The 20,349-nt window shown below is 59.4% G+C and overlaps 1 protein-coding gene across 1 annotated transcript in view; it reads left to right on the top strand.

Annotated features, from left to right (window-relative positions):
* Positions 1–25: 25 nt before the first annotated feature.
* The window catches only part of LOC119098401 (E3 ubiquitin-protein ligase HERC2), a 46,788-nt gene continuing 26,464 nt past the window's right edge, over positions 26–20,349 (top strand). Inside the window, exons 1-20 of the mRNA XM_037221320.1 lie at positions 26–132; positions 1,945–2,182; positions 2,623–2,764; positions 3,537–3,663; positions 8,754–8,906; positions 9,115–9,236; positions 9,772–9,927; positions 10,642–10,771; positions 11,289–11,435; positions 12,121–12,261; positions 12,675–12,773; positions 13,565–13,695; positions 13,903–14,018; positions 15,030–15,137; positions 15,629–15,838; positions 17,573–17,751; positions 18,088–18,285; positions 18,719–18,947; positions 19,400–19,510; positions 19,898–20,057. Coding sequence (XP_037077215.1) covers positions 1,996–2,182; positions 2,623–2,764; positions 3,537–3,663; positions 8,754–8,906; positions 9,115–9,236; positions 9,772–9,927; positions 10,642–10,771; positions 11,289–11,435; positions 12,121–12,261; positions 12,675–12,773; positions 13,565–13,695; positions 13,903–14,018; positions 15,030–15,137; positions 15,629–15,838; positions 17,573–17,751; positions 18,088–18,285; positions 18,719–18,947; positions 19,400–19,510; positions 19,898–20,057 — 2,846 coding nt within the window. The 5' untranslated portion in view covers positions 26–132; positions 1,945–1,995. The remainder of the gene's footprint in view (positions 133–1,944; positions 2,183–2,622; positions 2,765–3,536; positions 3,664–8,753; positions 8,907–9,114; positions 9,237–9,771; positions 9,928–10,641; positions 10,772–11,288; positions 11,436–12,120; positions 12,262–12,674; positions 12,774–13,564; positions 13,696–13,902; positions 14,019–15,029; positions 15,138–15,628; positions 15,839–17,572; positions 17,752–18,087; positions 18,286–18,718; positions 18,948–19,399; positions 19,511–19,897; positions 20,058–20,349) is intronic.

The following is a 20,349-nucleotide window of genomic DNA, read 5'->3' as shown; positions in this document are numbered from 1 at the left end:
CAGTCTGCAATACAGCATAAACATCGGAGGCGCCTGTCTGGCCCAGGGAGACAGGGGATGTACCGTGGGGGTACCTGAACTTCGGGCATCGCAGGGTTTACTGCGACTATCGGAAACATTTGTGGTACACTCGTAAGTTCAAAGCCCTGGTCAAAGCAAAGGCTATGTGGACTTCCTGTGGTTGTGTGCATGATGTCCTGGCAGTGAAACGCTGCAGTTATCGGTGTGAAGAAGGCTGTTTTTTTTGCCCATGCAACGCAACCCATTAAATTTGCACATTATCAATCTAAGTCTTGATCATCTTACCACCTGCATGCTTTTTAAGGTGAATACAATTGCTGAGGTGTCTAGTATGCTAGTGTGAGTGCCTTTGGACATATACCCATGGCAATATGTGCCTGCCTAATAATAGCATTTGTGTGCCAGTGTGTCATCACATCTACTCTAGATGATGCACTTCATGTGTGATCATATTACCATATATTTGTGGTAAATAAATTTATGTATTTATTCATTTGGCAGGCTCATAAGTACTTCACACATTCATTCATTATTTTCTTAATCAGCTCAACATGTCCATTTTCACTGTTGTGTCTGCCTGGGTATGTGCAAACTGATGGTTTTAAGCTTCTAAGGCCTATAATGTTTGTTGTGATTCAGATCTATCCAATTTTCCCTTAGAAAGTCAAAAGTGGATAAAACATTGGTGTTGATATAGGCACTCTTTCTAATTTAAGGATGTGATGTGTTTTTAAGCACTTTGTAGCTTGCCATGATGTTCAAGACTCCCATTTAGTTTTGAAAGGCTGACATATATTTTTGTATTTAGGATGTCTGGGAATACAACCTAAATGTCATAGAAGCTAGTGGTGAAATTGGTTGAATGTTCCAATATATGTGATAAATACTTGTGCGTTGGATATTTTTGGCAGCTACTCCAGTCTTTTTTCTTCAAGATATCCTTTTTGCCTATCTTCAAAAGTGGCATGCTTAATGCTAATGTCTCATATGACATTTTTTGACAACCATCAATATAATTTGGAATGTCAAGCAATTTTGACCATTTGTGATATGCTCAAGGACTGTTGCTGTCTTTACTTTGTATAGATATTAAGTTTGAGAGGTCCATCTCATGGGTTTCATGTTTAAGCCCATCCCTATGCAGTTTACCAAGGTAGCTTAATTTACATGCAAATAAGGATAGTAAAGAGTGTACGAAAGTATGTAAATGAAGTATGTAAATAAATAATAAATGTGAGGTCCTCCAATATATTTGAGATGTAGTAGGACTCTTGATGTAGTAGGACGCACGCACGCACGCACGCACGCACGCACGCACGCACGCACGCACGCACGCACGCACGCACGCACGCACGCACGCACGCACGCACGCACGCACGCACGCACGCACGCACACACACACACACAGATATATATATATATATGGTAATAATATTTTAAAATAATTTTCCCACAAAATAATATTGCATGTTATTTTGACCAAAATACGTAAAGAACAAAGGAATGATAGCAGGATACCTTGACACACATGACACAGATTCAGAAAAAAATGACTTCAGTTGAATTTGGAAAAATGGTCCCCACTTGGCAAAGTATTCTGCATAAATGTACCCAACCTTTCACTTTGCTGTCCAATCCTCCACTGCAGGAAGCAGATGCTTGTATATTTCAGCTGCAGTGATTATCACATTCATCTGCAATGTAGTTGTCTGTTGCATTGAAATGTCAGCATGGATCTCTCAGTAACACATTGGTATCTCAGATGATGTGGTCTTTGTTTAGTAAGTGTGCTTGTGTAGCACATAGTCACTAACAGCCATCTCATGCTGATCACCAGCTACCCCAGTGCTCCCTCCTCTCCATTCATCCCCAACTGTGCCCAACATAGCGTCGCGCCTCACGGGTCACCCCCGCCCACCGCAGGCCAGTCCGATGCGCGCCGCTGCGTAGGCGGCCGGGAGCCGCGGCCAAGCCATGAGCGGCGACATGACGCTGCGCTACCAGCGCCAGCTGGACGCCCGCTGGCAGCAGGTGGACATCCAGGAGGTGTTCACGCGCGACGGCCTCTGCCGGCTCTGGAACCAGCTGCTGACCGACGGCGAGCTGACGGGCGCCTTTAGCGACGGCCTTGTCAACGCCGCCGGCGCCGTCGCCAGGAAAGGTACGCGCGTGCCGCGGCCGTCCAGCCAAGGAGTGGGGCCTGAGGGGTGTGGCCGCGTACCGGGCGGTTCGCGTGTGATGGGCTTGGCACAGCTGTGGTGCCAGCCACTGCACTGGGTGGAGTGCTGTGTTGGTGAATTTGCAAGATCTGTTCCTATTGTGCTGACCTGCTTGAGTGTCGCATTTAAGCCCATTGGTGCGCTCCACTTACCATGCAACCTGTGGACTGCATCTGTTTCCATTATGGCGTCATTGGTGCAATAGCTCGGCACCGTCCACACTAATATCACCATCCTGCACCAATATCACCCAGCACCAATAGCCCAGCACCAACAGCCCAGCACCAACAGCCCAGCACCACCCACATCGTCCGTTTCTGTCCAGCAAACGACTGTGATACCACGGCCAGCGGAGCAGTTAACCTCTGCGGCCTTCCGGCAGGCGAAAGCGGTCACTTCTACTGCGGCGCGCGCTCGCTGACATGTCCATGCTGCGACGGCATCTGCGGCCCTGGCTATGGCTGCAACTGTGAACCGTGCCAGCAGCTGGACCGCGAGATGGGCGGCGAGCAGGCCAGCGAGACGGAGCCGCCGCAGTCGGCGCGCGCTCAGGTGGGGGTCAGACCCGCCGCCGGCCTCCGCTCGGGACCGGGCGGCGCTGGCCGGGCCGGCCGGCGCGCGCTTCACGGCCCGCAGGCGGGGCAGACCCGGCAGACTCGCTGTGGTCGCTGTGGTCCGTCACGCATGCACTGGCAGGCTGCTGTTGTATGACGCTTCCGTTGACTGATTCGCTGTTCCGGATTGGTTGGTTGTGTGTGTGCGATCCAAACGTGTAATCCCGACGCCGTGGTGCCTCTGCGCGTACTAGTTGCATGCACTAGCTGAACGTCGCTCAGCTTATGCGGGTTTTGAAGTCTATAAAGTTAACAGGTACCATTTTAGTGCAAATTAAGACCCAGTGGAATCAGCTCAGAATTGGTGAAGGCTTTCTGGTGAAGGTGAAGGATGTCATCAGTCCTGACCTGGATTATTGCCCCCACACTTTACGAGGATATGGGATAAGACAAACGTACTTTTACGAAACGAGCAATGTTCTAATCTTAAAGAGATCACGCAGCTCCATAAAAGCGTACCCCTTCGGCCACGTCGCCCAGACAAGCCACTTAATGGCATGCCCATCCAGTGCTCTCGTACGCAGAGAGCGGGTGTGTCCGTGTCGGTGCGGTGCTGATCCGGGGCCGTCCCGCTCTCCAGCAGCAGCCGTGGCAGTGGGCAGAGCGGGGCGACGCCCGAGCAGCTGTCGGCCTGCCTGCGCGCGCTGCTCCGCCAGCAGGTGGCGGCCGCCGGCCAGGCCAGCACCAGCTGCCTCTCGGCCTGCCGGATCCGGCAGCGCGTGGCCGTGGTGCAGCGCTGCTTCAGCGCCCTACGACCGCAGCCGGCCGCCCCGCCGGCCGACGCCTCCTCCTCGCCGGCCTCCAGCACGGTGAGGGCGCCGGTCCGGCGGGCTCAGCCTCAGCAGGCGGGAGACGTTCGCCCAGCCGCCCAGCCGCGCCAGTGGCGGAGCCAAAAATCCGCCTGTTGTGTGCTGCGCGTTGCCTTGTAGTGGCTCTTTAACGTAGCATGATCGCCCGGAGCGGTGTATCACACAAATGCACAAGGTTGTGAAGTTTTGTATTTAAAAAGGCCCAGGCATGGCCCCGGACATGCATAACAGTAAACACTTTGGCTGCGCCCCGGAGACTCCGGGGATCTTCAATTATTGGCATTGCCGCACGTGTCACGCCTGCACGCGGCCGTTGACCGCGGGCGGCGCCGCTAGTGGTACCCGCCGGCGGCCGCCGCCTTCTGCCCGCCTCCCGAGTACGTCACTTGGGCGACGTAGCCGCCGTAGCCGACATGGTCGGCTGTGAACTCTACCTTCTGGGTGCGGCCGTCGGGCAGCGCCACGCTGTAGCCCCCCTTGCTTGTCCGGCCGTCACTCTTGTCTCGCTGAGAGAACTTTGGCCCGTACTTGTGCTTTACGTCCACCTTGTAGTCGAACTGGTACGGCCGGGGTGCGGCGTAGCCGCTGCCGTGTCCGCCGCCGTGTCCGCCGCCGTGTCCCCCGCCGCGGCCGCCGCTTTGTCCTCCGCCATAGCCTCCACCCTGTCCTCCGTCGTGTCCTCCGCCATGACCTCCGCCTTGTCCCCCACCTTGTCCTCCGCCATAGCCTCCGCCTTGTCCTCCACCTTTCCCTCCGCCGTAACCTCCGCCTTGTCCTCCACCCTGTCCTCCGCCCTGTCCTCCGCCATAACCTACTTGTCCTCCACCCTGTCCCCCGCCATAACCTCCACCTTGTCCTCCACCTTGTCCTCCGCCGTAACCTCCACGTTGTCCTCCACCTTGTCCTCCGCCATAACCTCCGCCCTGTCCTTCGCCATTTCCCTCCGCCGTAACCTCCACCCTGTCCCCCACCCTGCCCTCCTCCCTGTCCTCCGCCATAACCTACTTGTCCTCCACCTTGTCCCCCGCCATAACCTCCATCTTGTCCTCCACCTTGTCCTCCGCCATAATCTCCGCCCTGTCCTCCACCTTTCCCTCCGCCGTAACCTCCACCCTGTCCTCCACCGTGTCCTCCACCTTTCCCTCCGTCGTAACCTCCACCCTGTCCTCCACCGTGTCCTCCTCCCTGTCCTCCACCTTTCCCTCCGCCGTAACTTCCACCCTGCCCCCCGCCTTGGCCTCCGCCTTTCCCTCCGCCGTAACCTCCACCCTGTCCTCCACCCTGTCTTCCTCCCTGTCCTCCGCCATAACCTACTTGTCCTCCACCTTTCCCTCCGCCATAACCTCCGCCTTGCCCTCCACCTTGTCCTCCGTCATAACCTCCACCCCGTCCTCCACCTTTCCCTCCGCCATAACCTCTACCTTGTCCTCCACCTTGTCCTCCGCCTTGTCCTTCACCTTGTCCTCCGCCATAGCCTCCACTTTTTTCTGCGTCGTAACCTCCCCCCTGTTCTCCGCCGCGGCCTCCGCCGTAACTTCCACCGATTTCCACGCCCTGTTCTCCGCCATAACCACCTTGCACTCCACCCTGTCCTCCACCATGACCTGCACCTCGTCCTCTGGCCTGTCGTCCGCTATAGCTGCCACTTCGGCCCCAACTCTGTTTTGCACCTTGTCCTCCACTGTTTCCTCCACTTCGACCCCAACTCTGTTCTATATCTTGCCCTCCATCATACCGTTCACTTTGTCCCCAACTCTGTTCTGCACCTTGTCCTCCGCCATGGCTTCCAATGTGTCCCCAACTCTGCTCTGTACCCTGTCCTCCATCCTTCGCCCCGTCATAAGCTTTGCCTTGTCTTCCTCCGTGTGTTGCGTCCAGTCGTACCCCGTAATCCCCACTCTGTTTTCCGCCCTGCCCCGCTTCATAAGCACGACTTGGTTCTTCCTGCCAGCCGCTATAATCGCGTCTTTGTTCTCCCCTTTCTCTTTCCCTTAAGTCTGCACCGTCTCTGAGGCCGCTGTAACCAGCGCCTTGAGCAATGTCGTAAGCATTGCTTTGCCGTCGGTCTACTTCGCCTTGATATGCTTCTCCTCGACCTGCTGCGCCTTGACCTCTGCTATGACGGACTTTTTCCGCTTTACCTCGTCCACTTGCGTCACCATCACTTATCCCTTCAGCTAGTTCTCCTGGGCCACCGGCATATTCCACACCTTGTCCACTGTCTTGTCCACTGCTGTAACCGTCATCTGGTCTTCTGCCCCGCCTTCCGCTATAACCAACACGTCGATCGCCATTCTGTATGCTACCGATGCTGTAGCCAGCATTTTGTCCACTGTCTTGCCTGCTACCGTCGGTGGTTGTGACCGCGCAGATAATGGTTATGACGAGGATCTGCCGGAAAAGTTGCCGTTAAAAAGTGTGTTGTGTCAGGCGCCAAGGGCTTTGAGTGACATGAATACATTAGGACCGCATGTTACTCTGGGAGTTTGCGTGCACAAGGGTTTGCGCGACAGAAAAGTTGTGTACATTCTTATGAAAGATGGTGCGCTGGGTGTAGGTTAGGTCAAATGTTTCGTCCCAGCATGCCGTTTGTTTGCTCCAAACACAAGATCTGACAGCAGCGGAGGCCCGGCCGCGCCTGTCGGGTCCTGCTCATCTGGAGCCGTCTGTAGACGGGCGCCGGCTCTCACCTTCATCTCGATCCGCCGCGCCACCACCCCGCTCCTCAGCTGCCGCCTCGTGACTGCCCCCGCCTCTCGCCGGCCCGCCTTTATGGCGACCGGCCCGTGTCACGGGTGGTGCCGGGGGCCGTGACGGGCGTCCCGGGCGTCCCGGGAGCTCCGCCGGCGGACGTGAGCGGCCCGCCCCGGCGACACGACACATTGGCGCAACAGCACAGGCTCCCGCCGAGAAGAGTGCTGCGACACGGCTTCTGCTGCCTGTTCGTACATTCAGTGTTGGTTTGACGCCACAAAACTTAATCCCGTCATTGCCTTTATTGCAAAACACGTCGTCTTTAGTCAAGGGCGACGCTATCTCTACTGCAGAGCCGTACGGGACGTTTGTGCTACACGACAAAAGTCATGCTTTAAGCACTTGTACAAGTCACCGCTTCAACTGCAAAAACGTATACGACCTACCTATACCTGACAGCTCTCCTACTGTCAATGCATACAACGGTCAGCTGCGCATGTTTAAAGAACGTTTTCCTGACCGCAGAAGGTTGTGGCTCGCGAAGACGTTTTATGGAGGTGTCAGGTGATATTATAGACTTGTGCCGCCGAAGAAAACAGCGGGCGGAACTCTCGTAGTGTGAAGAGGCGTTGCAGCACATCTGGTCGTTACATTCCGCCCATTATGCCATTCGTCCACTGCGCCAATTACCGCGCCGCGAGGTGAGCATAGCCGGTGACATGAAATCGGGCGAAGTCGCAGGCCGCCCCAGAACAGCCATGTAGAGCAAGATATTTGGATACCTAGCAGGGGCGTATGAACAATTTTGCGGGTAGGGGCAGCATGCGACCGGACTGGCCCGCAGTTAAAAGCCGGGAGTGGCGCGAACAACAGTGATTAATTGATCACTCTACCTTATTTTGTTGAGTTGTCGTGCATCACATACAAGTCAAGGCTGCAAGCATGCCATAAGCTGGCCGTAGAGTCATTGCAGTAGATACAATGCCGCGCAGAAGTATTCCATGCGCAAGTTTATCGGCTGCATTGATTGCAACAGGACTAAAGTCACGACACTATGCAATGACCAACGGCACTCTGACTTCGCGCGCCCACGTGTATGTGCTGTGCATGTGTGGTCTGTCTCTGATTCTTTTGTGGCGGTCTTGCTATGAGTAGAAGCATTGACGGCCATGCGTTTTGAAGGGTAAGGCTCTTCGGGTATCACTAAAAGCGCGTGTAAGTGCAGGCGGTACAACTATTGTCGCGTAGAAGTGAAGATCGTAGAAGTGTTTGGCGCTTAAGTAAGAACGGGTAAAAGTTTTTGAGGAATGTATTTTTCCGTGTAAAATGAATTATACGTATTAGTGTAAGTGATAAGTAATTCCCAGACACTTCCCTCAATTTTTCCTCAGAGAGATGTCAAATTGTCTCCTATTTCCTGCGAGCTTGGACCAAATACTTGCGAAATCGTCAAGTATCTAGCATAAACCTCTCGGCTAATCGGCTAAGAAGGAGGCATGTACCCCCTTTTCTGTCCTTTTGGCTACACCTCTCATAAAGCTGCTTACAAATGAACATCGGAGAACCTCTTGTGAAAAAAAAAAACAATGGGTGTAGAATTTTCGAAGTATGAATTTTGTTGAGTTACTCAGGCACTATTTGTGCGTGCAGGTAATCGCTACGGCAAGAATGTTGCGTATAGCTGAGAACGGTGTAATTTTGCTGTAACACTAGTAATAAGTGTTATCTTTTTGGAGTATTAGTGTTGTTAGGCAGTATTAATGTCGTGTACAACTCTTTGCGATAGCAAAGAGTTGTACACGAGTCGCTTATCAGTAAGTCCGTCGAAGTCGTTGCAGTAGAACCAAGAATCGGCGCATATCTATTGTCGCAGTTCTGTTGGTCACGCAGTCTGTAGCAGCAGCAGACTGGCGACACGGGCCGGCCGGTGGGCCGCGTCGGTGTTCCGGCCGGCTGGTGGTGGTCACGGCCCGGCGCCGGGCGCGTGCTGCGGCCGCGCTCCACATACACACAGTTTGCCGAGCTGTCGTCTTGACGAAACCGGCGCGCACCCTTTCTCCCTTTCGGTTTCGTGCGGACGAGACGTCACGTCTCAGGGAGGGCACTGGTTGGGCGGGTGCAGGCGAAACCACGACGCTTCATGTTTTGGGCGTGCTTCTTTTCCAGAAGAAAATCGGGGCCGACGCTGTTCGTCGCCTGTGTCGATTATGGAGAAGCCACCGTCAGGCTTGGTACCTGTGGTCGTGACTGCGCCGGCGGTCGGTGGCAGAACGATGGCTGAATGTCTGGGAGACACGGTCCGCCTCTGACCGTGTCTGTGTCTGCAGGTGGTCTCGGGCCGTTGTCTGGGAGCCCGAGAGCCCATGGTCTGCCTCTGACCGTGTCTGTGTCTGCAGGTGGTCTCGGGCCGCTGTTTGGGAGCCCGGGAGCCGCCAGCCCACAGTCTGGCCCGGGTCGGCTCCCGCGCCGCCATGGGTTTCGCCATCGCCTTCCTCCGGCGGGCCTGGAGGTCAGGAGAGGATGCCGACATTTGCTCCGATCTACTTAAGGTAAAAGCTGCGTTGCTTTATTAATTTTCTTAAACTTAAGGTTCAGTTTTCAATCCCCCCCTTCCGATTTGTTTTGTGGAAATGTTCTGGTCATCGCTTAAACATCATCCATCAACGCGATGTCTTTGATGCGTCTCTGTGTGTGGTGGCGGTCTGATTACTGAGCGTCTCAGATGTGTCGCCACGTGTGTTTTTTCACGTCCTTCAGGAGTCTCTGGACGCGTTGCGGTACCTGCCTGAGGGCAATCTGTTCGACGAGGAGTCGGTGTCGCCCGTCTGGCTGGAGGTGGTCGACAAGGCCAATCGCTTCCTGCGCTCCGTCGTGCTCGGGTGGGTGCTGACTGCCGAGCCTCGGAATGGCGGCGGGATGATGGGGCAGTTCGTGCAGTCTGTCGAAGTCACGCCACGTGTGTTGTGAAACGGTAGTCAGAGCGTTCAACTATTGTTTCGTTAAGTGTTTCTTGCAAGTTCCGGGGATGAATGCATGTATGGAAGATACTGATGAATGATGAGTGTGTACACGCGGGGAATGATCGCTTATCATCTGGAAAACGTCACTCGCTGCATATGGTAATGCAGTTTTCGTGAAAATGAATGAAAGTGCTCCAGAATTGCATCATACTTATTTTAGCTCATCACCACGGCTAGCAGCATAACAAAAAAAAAACACCGCTAAATTTAGAGATTTTCCACTAGTAGATAAATCTGATTGAGCCTGGTGAGAACTGTACAGGGCCCACTTCATCTGCCCAGTATAATGTGCCTATGTGTGCAGGCAAACCGCCGTCTCTGTCCCCGGGAGACCCGTGCTGAGCTGTCTGTGCGCGGTTGGCTGGTAACAGCCCGTGCCTACGCGTGCCGTCAGTGAGGTGGGCGGCGTGCCCACGGCGGACCGGCACCTGGCGCTGTCGCTGTTGCTGGAGCTGGCCGCCCAACGAGCTGCGCTCAGCCAGATACTCAGCGTGGTGCTGCTCATCCTGCAGATCTGGCACGACGCCGGACACACGGCCGCCGACAACAGGTACACAGCGGCGGACACACGGCCGCCGACAACAGATACACGGCGACGGACACACGGCCGCCGACAACAGGTGCACAGCGGCTGACACATGGCCGCCGACAACTGGTACACGGCGGCGGACACACGGCCCCGACAACAGGTACACAGCGGCTGACACATGGCCCCGACAACAGGTACACAGCGGCAGACACACGGCCGCCGACAGCAGGTACACAGCGGCGGACACAGCAGAAATCAGACTTAGTTAACGCATTGTCACCGCACAGCTTATATTGGCCCCATGAGACGCGTCGCTGCGCTCGGTGGTGGTGGTTCAGGTACTCCGCACGCCGCCACCTGTACCTCTTATGCGGTGCCGGGCATGGACAGAACAGCTTATTCACCAATTTTTAATTTGTGCTGTTGGTGCTTGAACCATGCTCCTGCGTTATTGGCCAGCTTTTCCTTATAATTCGTTCAGTTATCTTGAATGGTATATGACTTGGTTGTGTATTCTCTATCCGTGCGTAGCGTTAGCTACAAGGGATGAGGTTAGACGACGAACATTCATTTTCCTATATCCCGTGCACGCACCAAGTCAGGTTATGGCCGCGGCCACCTCCCTAGCTGGCGCCTGCCATCGGCCGGAACCCGAGCGGGCCACCCAGCGACAGCCAGCGTCAGCGGCGGTGCCGCCGGGCGGCTGACAGGGAGGTGTTTGTTTGCGTGCCGCAGGACGCGTCGGCACGGTAGCAGCGCGCCCCTGCTGCCCGTGCTGCACCGACTGCAGGCAGCGGCGGCCGCCGCGGCCGGCCAGGGTTCAGCCGCCGCCGCCGCCGCCCCTCACGAGCTGACGCCGGCCGCCGTGAGTGACGCTCGGGGGTGGCCGAGTGCGAGGCCGGTGACGTGACCTATGTGTCTGCCCGCCGGTATAAACATGACGCCCCACGTCTGGCCGGCGAGGGCGAAGAAGCGGGGAAGACCCGGCCAGCGCAGTCAGGATCAGTCTCAACTGTTTATCGCAACCCAATGGAGAACCTGCTGCGAGGCTGGGGCCATTATAACAGGCAGCGACCCTTGCATTGTAATGACAATGTGGTGCAGCGATCGGGATCGTTTTGCGATCACGACAGCGGACTGATATTAGCTCGAGCGACGGTAACGATTAATGCAAGTCCGTCGGTATTTGCTTGCTGGACGATAAAGCTGATGCACCAAGAGTAGCCCATTGCCATAAAAGGTACGCACAAGCCTTAGCTGCTACCTTCGCGGGCCGCTAGTGGCCCAGTGCGTGTGATGAAGCGAACACGCGATATCCGCACCCCAAAGCGGCCCGCCCTACGCGGGCAGACGCCTGACATCTGCTGCGTGTCGCCGTCCAGCTGTCTCCGACCGAGGTGTTCCTGCGCCTGCTGGAGCTGCCGTCCGACCCAGAGCTGCACGTGGACCTGCGCCAGGTGGCCGTGGTGCTGCTGTGCCTGCTGGACCGGATGGCGGCGCCGCTGCAGCCCGACAACACCGCCGCCAAGGTGGGTTCGCGCCACCGCCGGCGCCATCACGGGATGACCCGGTCTACGTGGGAGGCTGTCGGTCAGCGTACGCGCCAGCGTGGCGGTAACGAGAGACGGACCGACCCGTGGACAGCGGCCGGGCTGTCGGACCCGGCCAGACCAGAGCTGTCGGTCTGCGGACGCGCCAGGGTGTCGGAAACCAGAGGTGGACCAGCCCGTGGACAGCGGCCGGGCTGTCGGGTCAAGCCAGACCAGAGCTGTCAGTCTGCGGACCCGCCAGGGTGTCGGAAACCAGAGGTGGACCAGCCCGTGGACAGCGGCCGGGCTGTCGGGTCAAGCCAGACCAGAGCTGTCAGTCTGCGGACGCGCCAGGGGTGTCGGAAACCAGAGGTGGACCGGCCCGTGGACAGCGGCCGGGCTGTCGGACCCGGCCAGACCAGAGCTGTCAGTCAGCGGGCACCGGGAGATGTTCATGGGAAAGAGAGGACTGCAGGAAACTCGCGGGACGTGTTGTGCTGAGCATGGTTGAGGTAGCAACCGCTTCGGTGTATAGTTCCAAGTAGTCCAGCCATTTGGTCGCCATTCTGCCGCGACCCTCCCTTGACCGTGGCCGCCTCTGGGGCAGGACACGGGCCGTCAGGAGCTGCTGTGCCTGGGCAGCGGCGGCGGCGGCGGCTCCCAGACGCCCTGCTCGCCGCTGCCGACGCCGGCCGCCGCCAGCCTCAGCCGCGTGGAGGGACTGGCCGACCTCCGAGTCAAGCAGATGGCCTGCGGCGAGCAGGCGGCTCTGCTGCTGGCACACACGGGCGCCGTCTACCTGGTGGTGTACGGCGCCGACAAACAGGTCAGGCCGGCCCTGGTCCGCCGTAGCAGTGCAGGTCGTGGAGTCAGCACGCCTGGCGCAAGGCTTATAATGACGGGACGATGCTCTTGTGAACTCCATGGCTTATTCAACTCCATAATATTACTGTTTTGGTGCTCTACGCAAAGCTTCTGATAATCGATTGTAACCTGTCACTGAGCACACTAGTGTCGTTTTGCTGCGCATGTCTGGTTAGGCTTGCCATTGCGACATTGCACACCTGTCTCGTTTCGCTGCGCTCGTCTGCTGGGCTTTGTCACACGTGTAAGTCCGGACAGTTCCCGCAATGTCGGTCGGTCGCGCATTGCACAAGTCACCAGTCATCTCGTCTCTCGGCGCCACGTTGAGTGGCCGCCACCGGGTGTCGCTGACCGCGCCGCACTGCTCCGCCCCAGTCGCTGGCGCCGGTGGAGGGCCTAGCTGACAAGGAGGTGGTCCACGTGTCGGCCCACCCGGAGGGGCAGCACTACATGGCGGTCACCGCGCACGGCGAGGTTAGAACAGACCGCCCGGTCGGCACCCGCAGGAGACCCGAGTACAGGGCTTCCCGGCCTCCCCGGGCTCCCCTGGCTCCTCGGGCTCCCCTGGCTCCTCGGGCTCCCCGGACTCCCCTGACTCCTCGGGCCCCCCGGGCTCCCCTGGCTCCTCGGGCTTCCCGGGCTCCCCGGGCTCCCCTGGGCCCTCGGACTCCCCTGGCTCCTCGGGCTTCCCGGGCTCCCCAGGCTCCCTATTAACGGGCTCCCCAGGCTCCCCGGGCTCTCAAGACTCCTCGATCTCCCCTGACTCCCCGGGCTCCTCGGGCTTCCCGGGCTCCCCAGGCTCCCAAGGCTCCCCAGGCTCCCCAGGCTCCCCAGGCTCCCCAGGCTCCCCAGGCTCCCCAGGCTCCCCAGGCTCCCCAGGCTCCCCCGGCTCCCCAGGCTCCGCAGGCTCCCCAGGCTCCCCAGGCTCTCCAGGCTCTCCAGGCTCCCCGGGCTCCCCGGGCTCTCAAGACTCCTCGATCTCCCCTGACTCCCCGGACTCCTCGGACCCTCTGGGCTCCTCTGCACCGGTCGGGATGTCTGCGGTAGTGATGTACTTTGCGCTATCGCAGCGGTAGTGTGCTACAAATGTGTACGGCGATAAGCACAGTAACGCACTGCAAATTGCTGCACACAGCAAGCCTCGTAAGATGTGGCCGTATAGAAGAGCAAACCCAAGTGTCCAGTGTTGAGATCACGGAGACCGCCGCCTGCGGATTGTTCTGGTGTGACGGGGTCGTCTGTGTGACGCTGGCTGGTCGCTGCAGCTGCTGTCCTGGGGTAACGGCGACGGCGGCCGGCTGGGCCACGGCGACTGCCAGTCCCTGGAGGCGCCCGCCCTGGTGGTGGCGCTCACCGGCAAACACGTGACCTGCTGCAGCTGCGGCAGCACTTACAGGTGGGCCGTAGCTGTGGCAGATGTTTTGCTTGCCTGTTGAGAAAACTGTTTCTTGTGGTTTTCATTTCATTATCTCTTTAACTCCACCCGGTTGAACGGAATCTTCCCAGCCCTAAGATTGCGCTCGTCAGTTGTGAGACACGTGTGACGTGATCTGACTGGTCCTGACCTGACCCGACCTGACCCGACCTGACCTCCCTGCCGCAGCGCTGCTCTGACCAGCTGCGGCGAGCTGTACACCTGGGGCCGCGGCAACTACGGCCGACTGGGTCATGGCAACTTTGAGGACTGCCACCTGCCCACTCTGGTGCAGGCTCTCACCGGTCAGCCATGGGCAGAGGGGTGGGGAGCGAGACTGTCACCTGCCCACTCTGGTGCAGGCCCTCACTGGTCAGTCATGGGCAGAAGGGGTGGGGGACAAGACTGTCACCTGCCCACTCTGGTGCAGGCCCTCACTGGTCAGCCATGGGCAGAAGGGGTGGGGGACAAGACTGTCACCCGCCCACTCTGGTGCTGGCCCTCACCGGTCATTGTTGCCCGAAGCTGGTGGAGATGGGGAGGGGGCTGTCTGGTTGCGCGGAGGTCTGTTTGTATATCGACGCGGCAGGTGAGATCGCTCGCTGTGGACACTAGTAACGGCGATCTCAGCTAGCCTAGCAGTGCCAAAGAGATTGGTCTCGGTTATTTTTGGCATGGACGTCATAGTGAGCTTTGATCGATGATCTGCGTGTGCTATTGTGTATTTGTGTACATCTGTGTGTATACTTGTCTGCGTGCGTGTTTTATTATCTGCGTGTATATTTGTCCGTCCCGGTGGCTCGGTTGGTTAGAGCGCCTGCATTTCAATCCGTCCACCCATGGCAGGGTGGGTTCGAGTCGCTTTAGGGCGCTTGCTATTTGCCCTTGGCAGGTGTGGCCTGCGACCGGTGGCAGCGGTCGCGCTAAAGGTCAGTTCACGTCAGGGGGCAGGATGGACCGTGCCGAGCATTGCGGCACGTTAAGCTTTCGCCACTAAATTCTGCCGTTGCCTGGAATTGCGCGATCGGGTCGTGGGGGTCAGGGCTCACACAACAAGCGCGCTGCTTAGCGTGAGCGCTAATCCCAGAAATCCATCCATTCGAAGGGTTCGGATCAAATTTATTGAAAAGAAATTCAAGCGTCGACGCGATTAGGTAGCATAATGCACGTAGCTCCGTAAATTCCGGCATGTGGTTTACATAACCCTGTCGGTTGGTATTTAAGGCGTCACTGCGTTTTGCCAGTGCTTTCCCTTCCTACGTCGTCCGTCGGCGACAGTGTGCAGCTGTTTGACGGCGTGTCCGGCTTGGCCTCAGGTCACCGCGTGGTGGACGTCTGCTGTGGCTCGGGCGACGCGCACACGGTGGCCGTCACGGACGCTGGCCTCGTCTACACCTGGGGCGACGGCGACTACGGCAAGCTGGGTGAGAGTCGGCGCACGCGCTGCCGAACGTGGTCGGAGCCGTGCTGTGGCAACCGTGACTGGCATGTCAAACACAGTGGTGCCGCTGCTGGATGACGGCTGGCCAGTCACCGTAGGTGCCTGATGCGAGACCAGCCCGTTCAGTAGTCAAGGCTAGAATCTGGCCACACGGCTAGTGGCTGACATGTTCTCATATGAACCCCACCGAGTGTTAAGTGAGCCTGGCTGTGGGTCCGTGCCATGGTGCCACCCGGTCAGCTGTGTAAGCCGTGGCCTCTGCTCGCTAGGGACCCGGTACCTCAAACGTTCCCAGTGACGCGAATACCTCAAGTGATACCAGTGGGCCTGGCTTCCTCTGATCTGGCGTTACCCATAGCGACCCTGACCCGGTACCCCCGCCCTGTCCCTCATAACGGAACCGGTGCCCGCAATTCTGCCCTACCCCCGTTGCTCACGACTGACCGTGTGCCGTGGCGCGGCCGTCGCCGGCAGGCCGCGGCGGCAGCGAAGGCTCGCGCGTGCCGCAGCTGGTGGAGCGGCTGCAGGGGGCACGCGTAGTGCGCGCCGTCAGCGGCGCCCAGTTCTCGGCGGCGCTCACCGACGCCGGCGTCGTCTACACCGGGGGCAAGGGCGACACGTTCCGACTGGGCCACGGCACCGAGGAGCACGCCAGGTTCCCGCTCAAGGTTGAGGCGCTCGCAGGTCGGTGGCCGCGGCGCCGTGCGGAGTGGTGCCGGTTCGTGCTGCAACGCAGAGCTGAGGCGCCTCTGGAGTGTGCACCGGGCCAGGCAGGCCAGAGGTGCGCCTGTGGAGGGCTTGGCGGCGAGTATTATGGCTCGCTGCGGGTGCCGTTGGAGACAGGTGGGGGATGTGCGCGCGGGCAGGCCCAGGAGCTGGGAGTTTGGAAGCCCATTTGTTATTGTGACTTGTGGACACTGCTAGGTTGGGCTATCGTGTGGAACTTCAAGTGAGCACGAGTGAGAGCCTCCGTTATATTGGTGCATGCATGCGCTGAACTTCATGTGTACACAAGTTCAAGATTCCTTGACGACAAATAGGACAAATGTGTCTGTGGTGAGATCACATGCTAAACGGGGTCGCTTTCCCCTTACCGAGCAGGGAAATTGCGTCGGCTTCTAAAGGATGTGACCACGTGCTGTGTATGTGTGGTGTGTCACCACCCACGCTCCTCCGCCACTCTCAGGGAAGAAGGTGCGCCAGCTGTCGGTGGGCGTGGCGTCGTGCTGTGTATGTGTGGTGTGTCACCACCCGCGCTCCTCCGCCACTCTCAGGGAAGAAGGTGCGCCAGCTGTCGGTGGGCGTGACGTCGTGCTGTGTATGTGTGATGTGTCACCACCCGCGCTCCTCCGCCACTCCCAGGGAAGAAGGCGCGCCAGCTGTCGGTGGGCGTGACGTCGTGCTGTGTATATGTGATGTGTCACCACCCGCGCTCCTCCGCCACTCCCAGGGAAGAAGGTGCGCCAGCTGTCGGTGGGCGTGACGTCGTGCTGTGTATGTGTGATGTGTCATCACCCGCGCTCCTCCGCCACTCACAGGGAAGAAGGTGCGCCAGCTGTCGGTGGGCGTGACGTCGTGCTGTGTATGTGTGATGTGTCACCACCCGCGCTCCTCCGCCACTCCCAGGGAAGAAGGTGCGCCAGCTGTCGGTGGGCGTGACGTCGTGCTGTGTATGTGTGATGTGTCACCACCCGCGCTCCTCCGCCACTCCCAGGGAAGAAGGTGCGCCAGCTGTCGGTGGGCGTGACGTCGTGCTGTGTATGTGTGATGTGTCACCACCCGCGCTCCTCCGCCACTCCCAGGGAAGAAGGTGCGCCAGCTGTCGGTGGGCGTGGCGTCGTGCTGTGTATGTGTGATGTGTCACCACCCGCGCTCCTCCGCCACTCCCAGGGAAGAAGGTGCGCCAGCTGTCGGTGGGCGTGACGACGTGCTGTGTATGTGTGATGTGTCACCACCTGCGCTCCTCCGCCACTCCCAGGGAAGAAGGTGCGCCAGCTGTCGGTGGGCGTGGCATCGTGCTGTGTATGTGTGGTGTGTCACCACCCGCGCTCCTCCGCCACTCCCAGGGAAGAAGGTGCGCCAGCTGTCGGTGGGCGTGACGTCGTGCTGTGTATGTGTGATGTGTCACCACCCACGCTCCTCCGCCACTCCCAGGGAAGAAGGTGCGCCAGCTGTCGGTGGGCGTAACGTCGTGCTGTGTATGTGTGATGTGTCACCACCCGCACTCCTCCGCCACTCCCAGGGAAGAAGGTGCGCCAGCTGTCGGTGGGCGTGACGTCGTGCTGTGTATGTGTGATGTGTCATCACCCGCGCTCCTCCGCCACTCACAGGGAAGAAGGTGCGCCAGCTGTCGGTGGGCGTGACGTCGTGCTGTGTATGTGTGATGTGTCATCACCCGCGCTCCTCCGCCACTCACAGGGAAGAAGGTGCGCCAGCTGTCGGTGGGCGTGACGACGTGTGTGGCGGTGACGGAGGAGGGCCTGGTGTACTGCTGGGGCCGCGGCGTGGCCGGCCGGCCGTCGGTCCTGCCCGGCCCAGCGCCACTGGCAGAGCTGGCCGGCCGCACCGTTCTGGGCGTCTGCTGCGGCCCGCTACAGGTTGGTGACGGACTGAGGTCACTGTCGGGCACCGGGTCACAGTCGTCTGCCGCGGTCCCGTACAGGTCAGCGGCGAGCTGGGTGGCTAGCCTGATGACGGGCTCACGGAGCTCGCGCAACGCATAGGGAGAACGTGCCCTGGGCGGCAGTGATGTCCAACCGCTGGACAGCACGCTACGCACACGTAGTCCTGTTATGCTCGTAAACGAGACGAGGTAACCACATGAACCGCCGCTGGGTAGAAATGCTGAGATTGTGCAGCCAGTGACACTTTAGGAGGGCGAGCGACCGCCGCGTCGTCGCCGCCCTGCTGCTGACGGCTGGCGCGCCCGGCAGCTGTTCGCCTGGTCGCCGGGCGCGGAGAGCAAGGTGAGCCGCCGCGTGCCGTTCGTGGTGGACGCCAGCGAGGCGACGTTCGTCTATCTGGAGCGGCTGATGGAGAGGGCTGCGCCACCGGCCGCCGCCGCCGCCCGGCCGCCCACCCAGGAGGACGAGTGCATGATGGTGGCTGCGCTCCGGCTGCTCACGCTGCAGGTGGGCGCGACGTCTCCGGCGAACGGGGCCAGCGGTGGTGCGACGCGGCGTGAGGGCGTGATCTCCTGTGGGCTTTGTGACTGGTGCGCTGCGGTAGACTTGGGGAATCGGGCTGGAGCGACCTCGGGTGACTTGAGGGAGCTCTGGAACATGGGACCTTAGTTTTTGTGTCCTTAGCAATTTGTACGCCATGTACGAACAGAGCAGCACAAGTTTTCTCTCCCTGTCTCCGAATACGGGGTGTTGCGGTTATTGTCTGCTACACGATAAGCTCCGCACCGTGCAGAACTGTCGCGGTCATCTGTCAGCACCCCGTCCGTCGTGTGGCCGCACTGCCAGGCCCCGCAGTCCGGCCGGACCGTCCCACCACCCTTGCGCCGGCACCCCACCCCTTCCCCGCGCGGACCCGCTGACGACCGACCGCGCCCACCAGCTGCACGCGGCCATCACGCACGGCCTGGACCTGTCGTCACTGGGGCTGGCGGCCGGCAGCCGGCTGCTGACTGCGCTCAAGAGCCGCGTGGTGGAGCTGGCTAGCGGCGGCGGCGTGCTCGGCTCGGTGCAGGCAGCCGCCCAGGCCACGCTCAAGGTCGGGTGGAGCGCGCTGCTGCCCACCGCCGAGGAGCGCGCCAAGACGCTCTCTACCCTGCTGCCACACGCCGGTCAGTGGCGCCCCTGCGTGTGCCGCCGCCGCCGTCCACAGTCCGCCGAGGCGGAGGCGGCGGCGGTGAGAACGGCTGTGAACGTCGGGAGCCCTATCTGGGCGGTATACGTCTGTTGTCGGACTGTTCGCGTGCTGGGATAAGGCGTGCGGGTCAATCATGTGTCCCTCCAGCCCGGAGATGTGCCGTCTGTGATCAACAGTCGATGTCGGATGGACATGCTCCACAGCCGCCTCTCAAGGACGCTGAACAGCCACACAGTCGCTCAGCAGCGGCGCCGGTTCTCGGCAGAAGCGGTGACACAGGCCCACACACGTGCCTCGTGTCCTCACTCTGCCTGACCGCAGCCCAGCAGCTGCACTCTTGAGTCACGTCCCCGGAGCCGCGCGTGAGAGCCGCGTGTTGTCGGGGCTGGCCCCGCCGTCCTGACGGCGCCGCCGCCGCCGCCGCAGGCTGTGAGGTGGGATCGCCCAGCGCTGGCCGGCTCTTCATGACCGACCTGCTCGTCTCGTCGCTGATGGCCGACGGCGGGCTGGAGACGGCCCTGCGCGCCGCCGTCAAAGGTGCGCCGACGCTACTGGGAGGGGAGCGGGCGATCGGCCCCATGGGAAGCTGCCTCAGCTTATGGCGTGGCTGCGGTGTCGGGAGGTCTCCAAGAGATACCAAGAAATGCGGTCTGGTTTGGACGAGATCCACACAGCTAACAGGTTCTCCGATCGTTACGATATCTCGTTCACGGACTCACAGCTGTATCTCCCTTTACTGGAGAACGTTCCATCATTGCGAACTCGCGGCGTGCCACGCAAGTCACCGTGTCGTTAAACACCGTTATCTACAAGACAGCTCTCCTTTGCTGCCACATTGGAGTCCGGCAAACGGCCCTTTCCGTTTACCCTTGTTGGAGCTTCCTGTGCAGTGCCGGCTGTGACGTCGTCGCGCTGGGTTGGCAGTGGAGGTGCAGGACCTGGAGGAGGGCGGCGAGAAGGAGGTGCTGCTGTCGCAGATGATGACCGAGCAGGCCCAGCTGGAGGCCGAGACCAAGCGGTCGCAGAGTGCCAGCGGCCAGAAGCCGCCCATCCCGCTGCTGCATCTGGTCAAACAGCTGCTCAGGTACGGCGCCGATCGGCCGCTGCGACGGACGTCCGGCTCAGCGACGGCTGCGCGGGCCGGCTGGCAGAGCTTCAGCGAGAAACTGTGGGCTTAAAGGATTGGGTGCACGCGATGTAGGTGGTTGTATTTGTCGATATTTGTCCACGTCATGTTGTGCATTAAATGCGCCACCAAATCGCCGTGAACCGCCGTCATCGTCTTCTCTGCTTCCCGGGACCACGTGATTTTTATTCTTGTCCCCTCTTTGGAGCATGCTCGCTGGAAAGCCATTATGGTTCGTCATTTCAAGTGC

The sequence above is a fragment of the Pollicipes pollicipes genome, unplaced genomic scaffold (genome assembly GCF_011947565.3).
Source record: "Pollicipes pollicipes isolate AB1234 unplaced genomic scaffold, Ppol_2.1 Scaffold_2555;HRSCAF=2994_pilon_pilon_pilon, whole genome shotgun sequence".
NCBI classification, from domain to species: Eukaryota; Metazoa; Arthropoda; class Thecostraca; order Pollicipedomorpha; family Pollicipedidae; genus Pollicipes; species Pollicipes pollicipes.
Note: the sequence above shows the minus strand (reverse complement) of the source record. Positions and strands in the feature narration are given on the sequence as shown.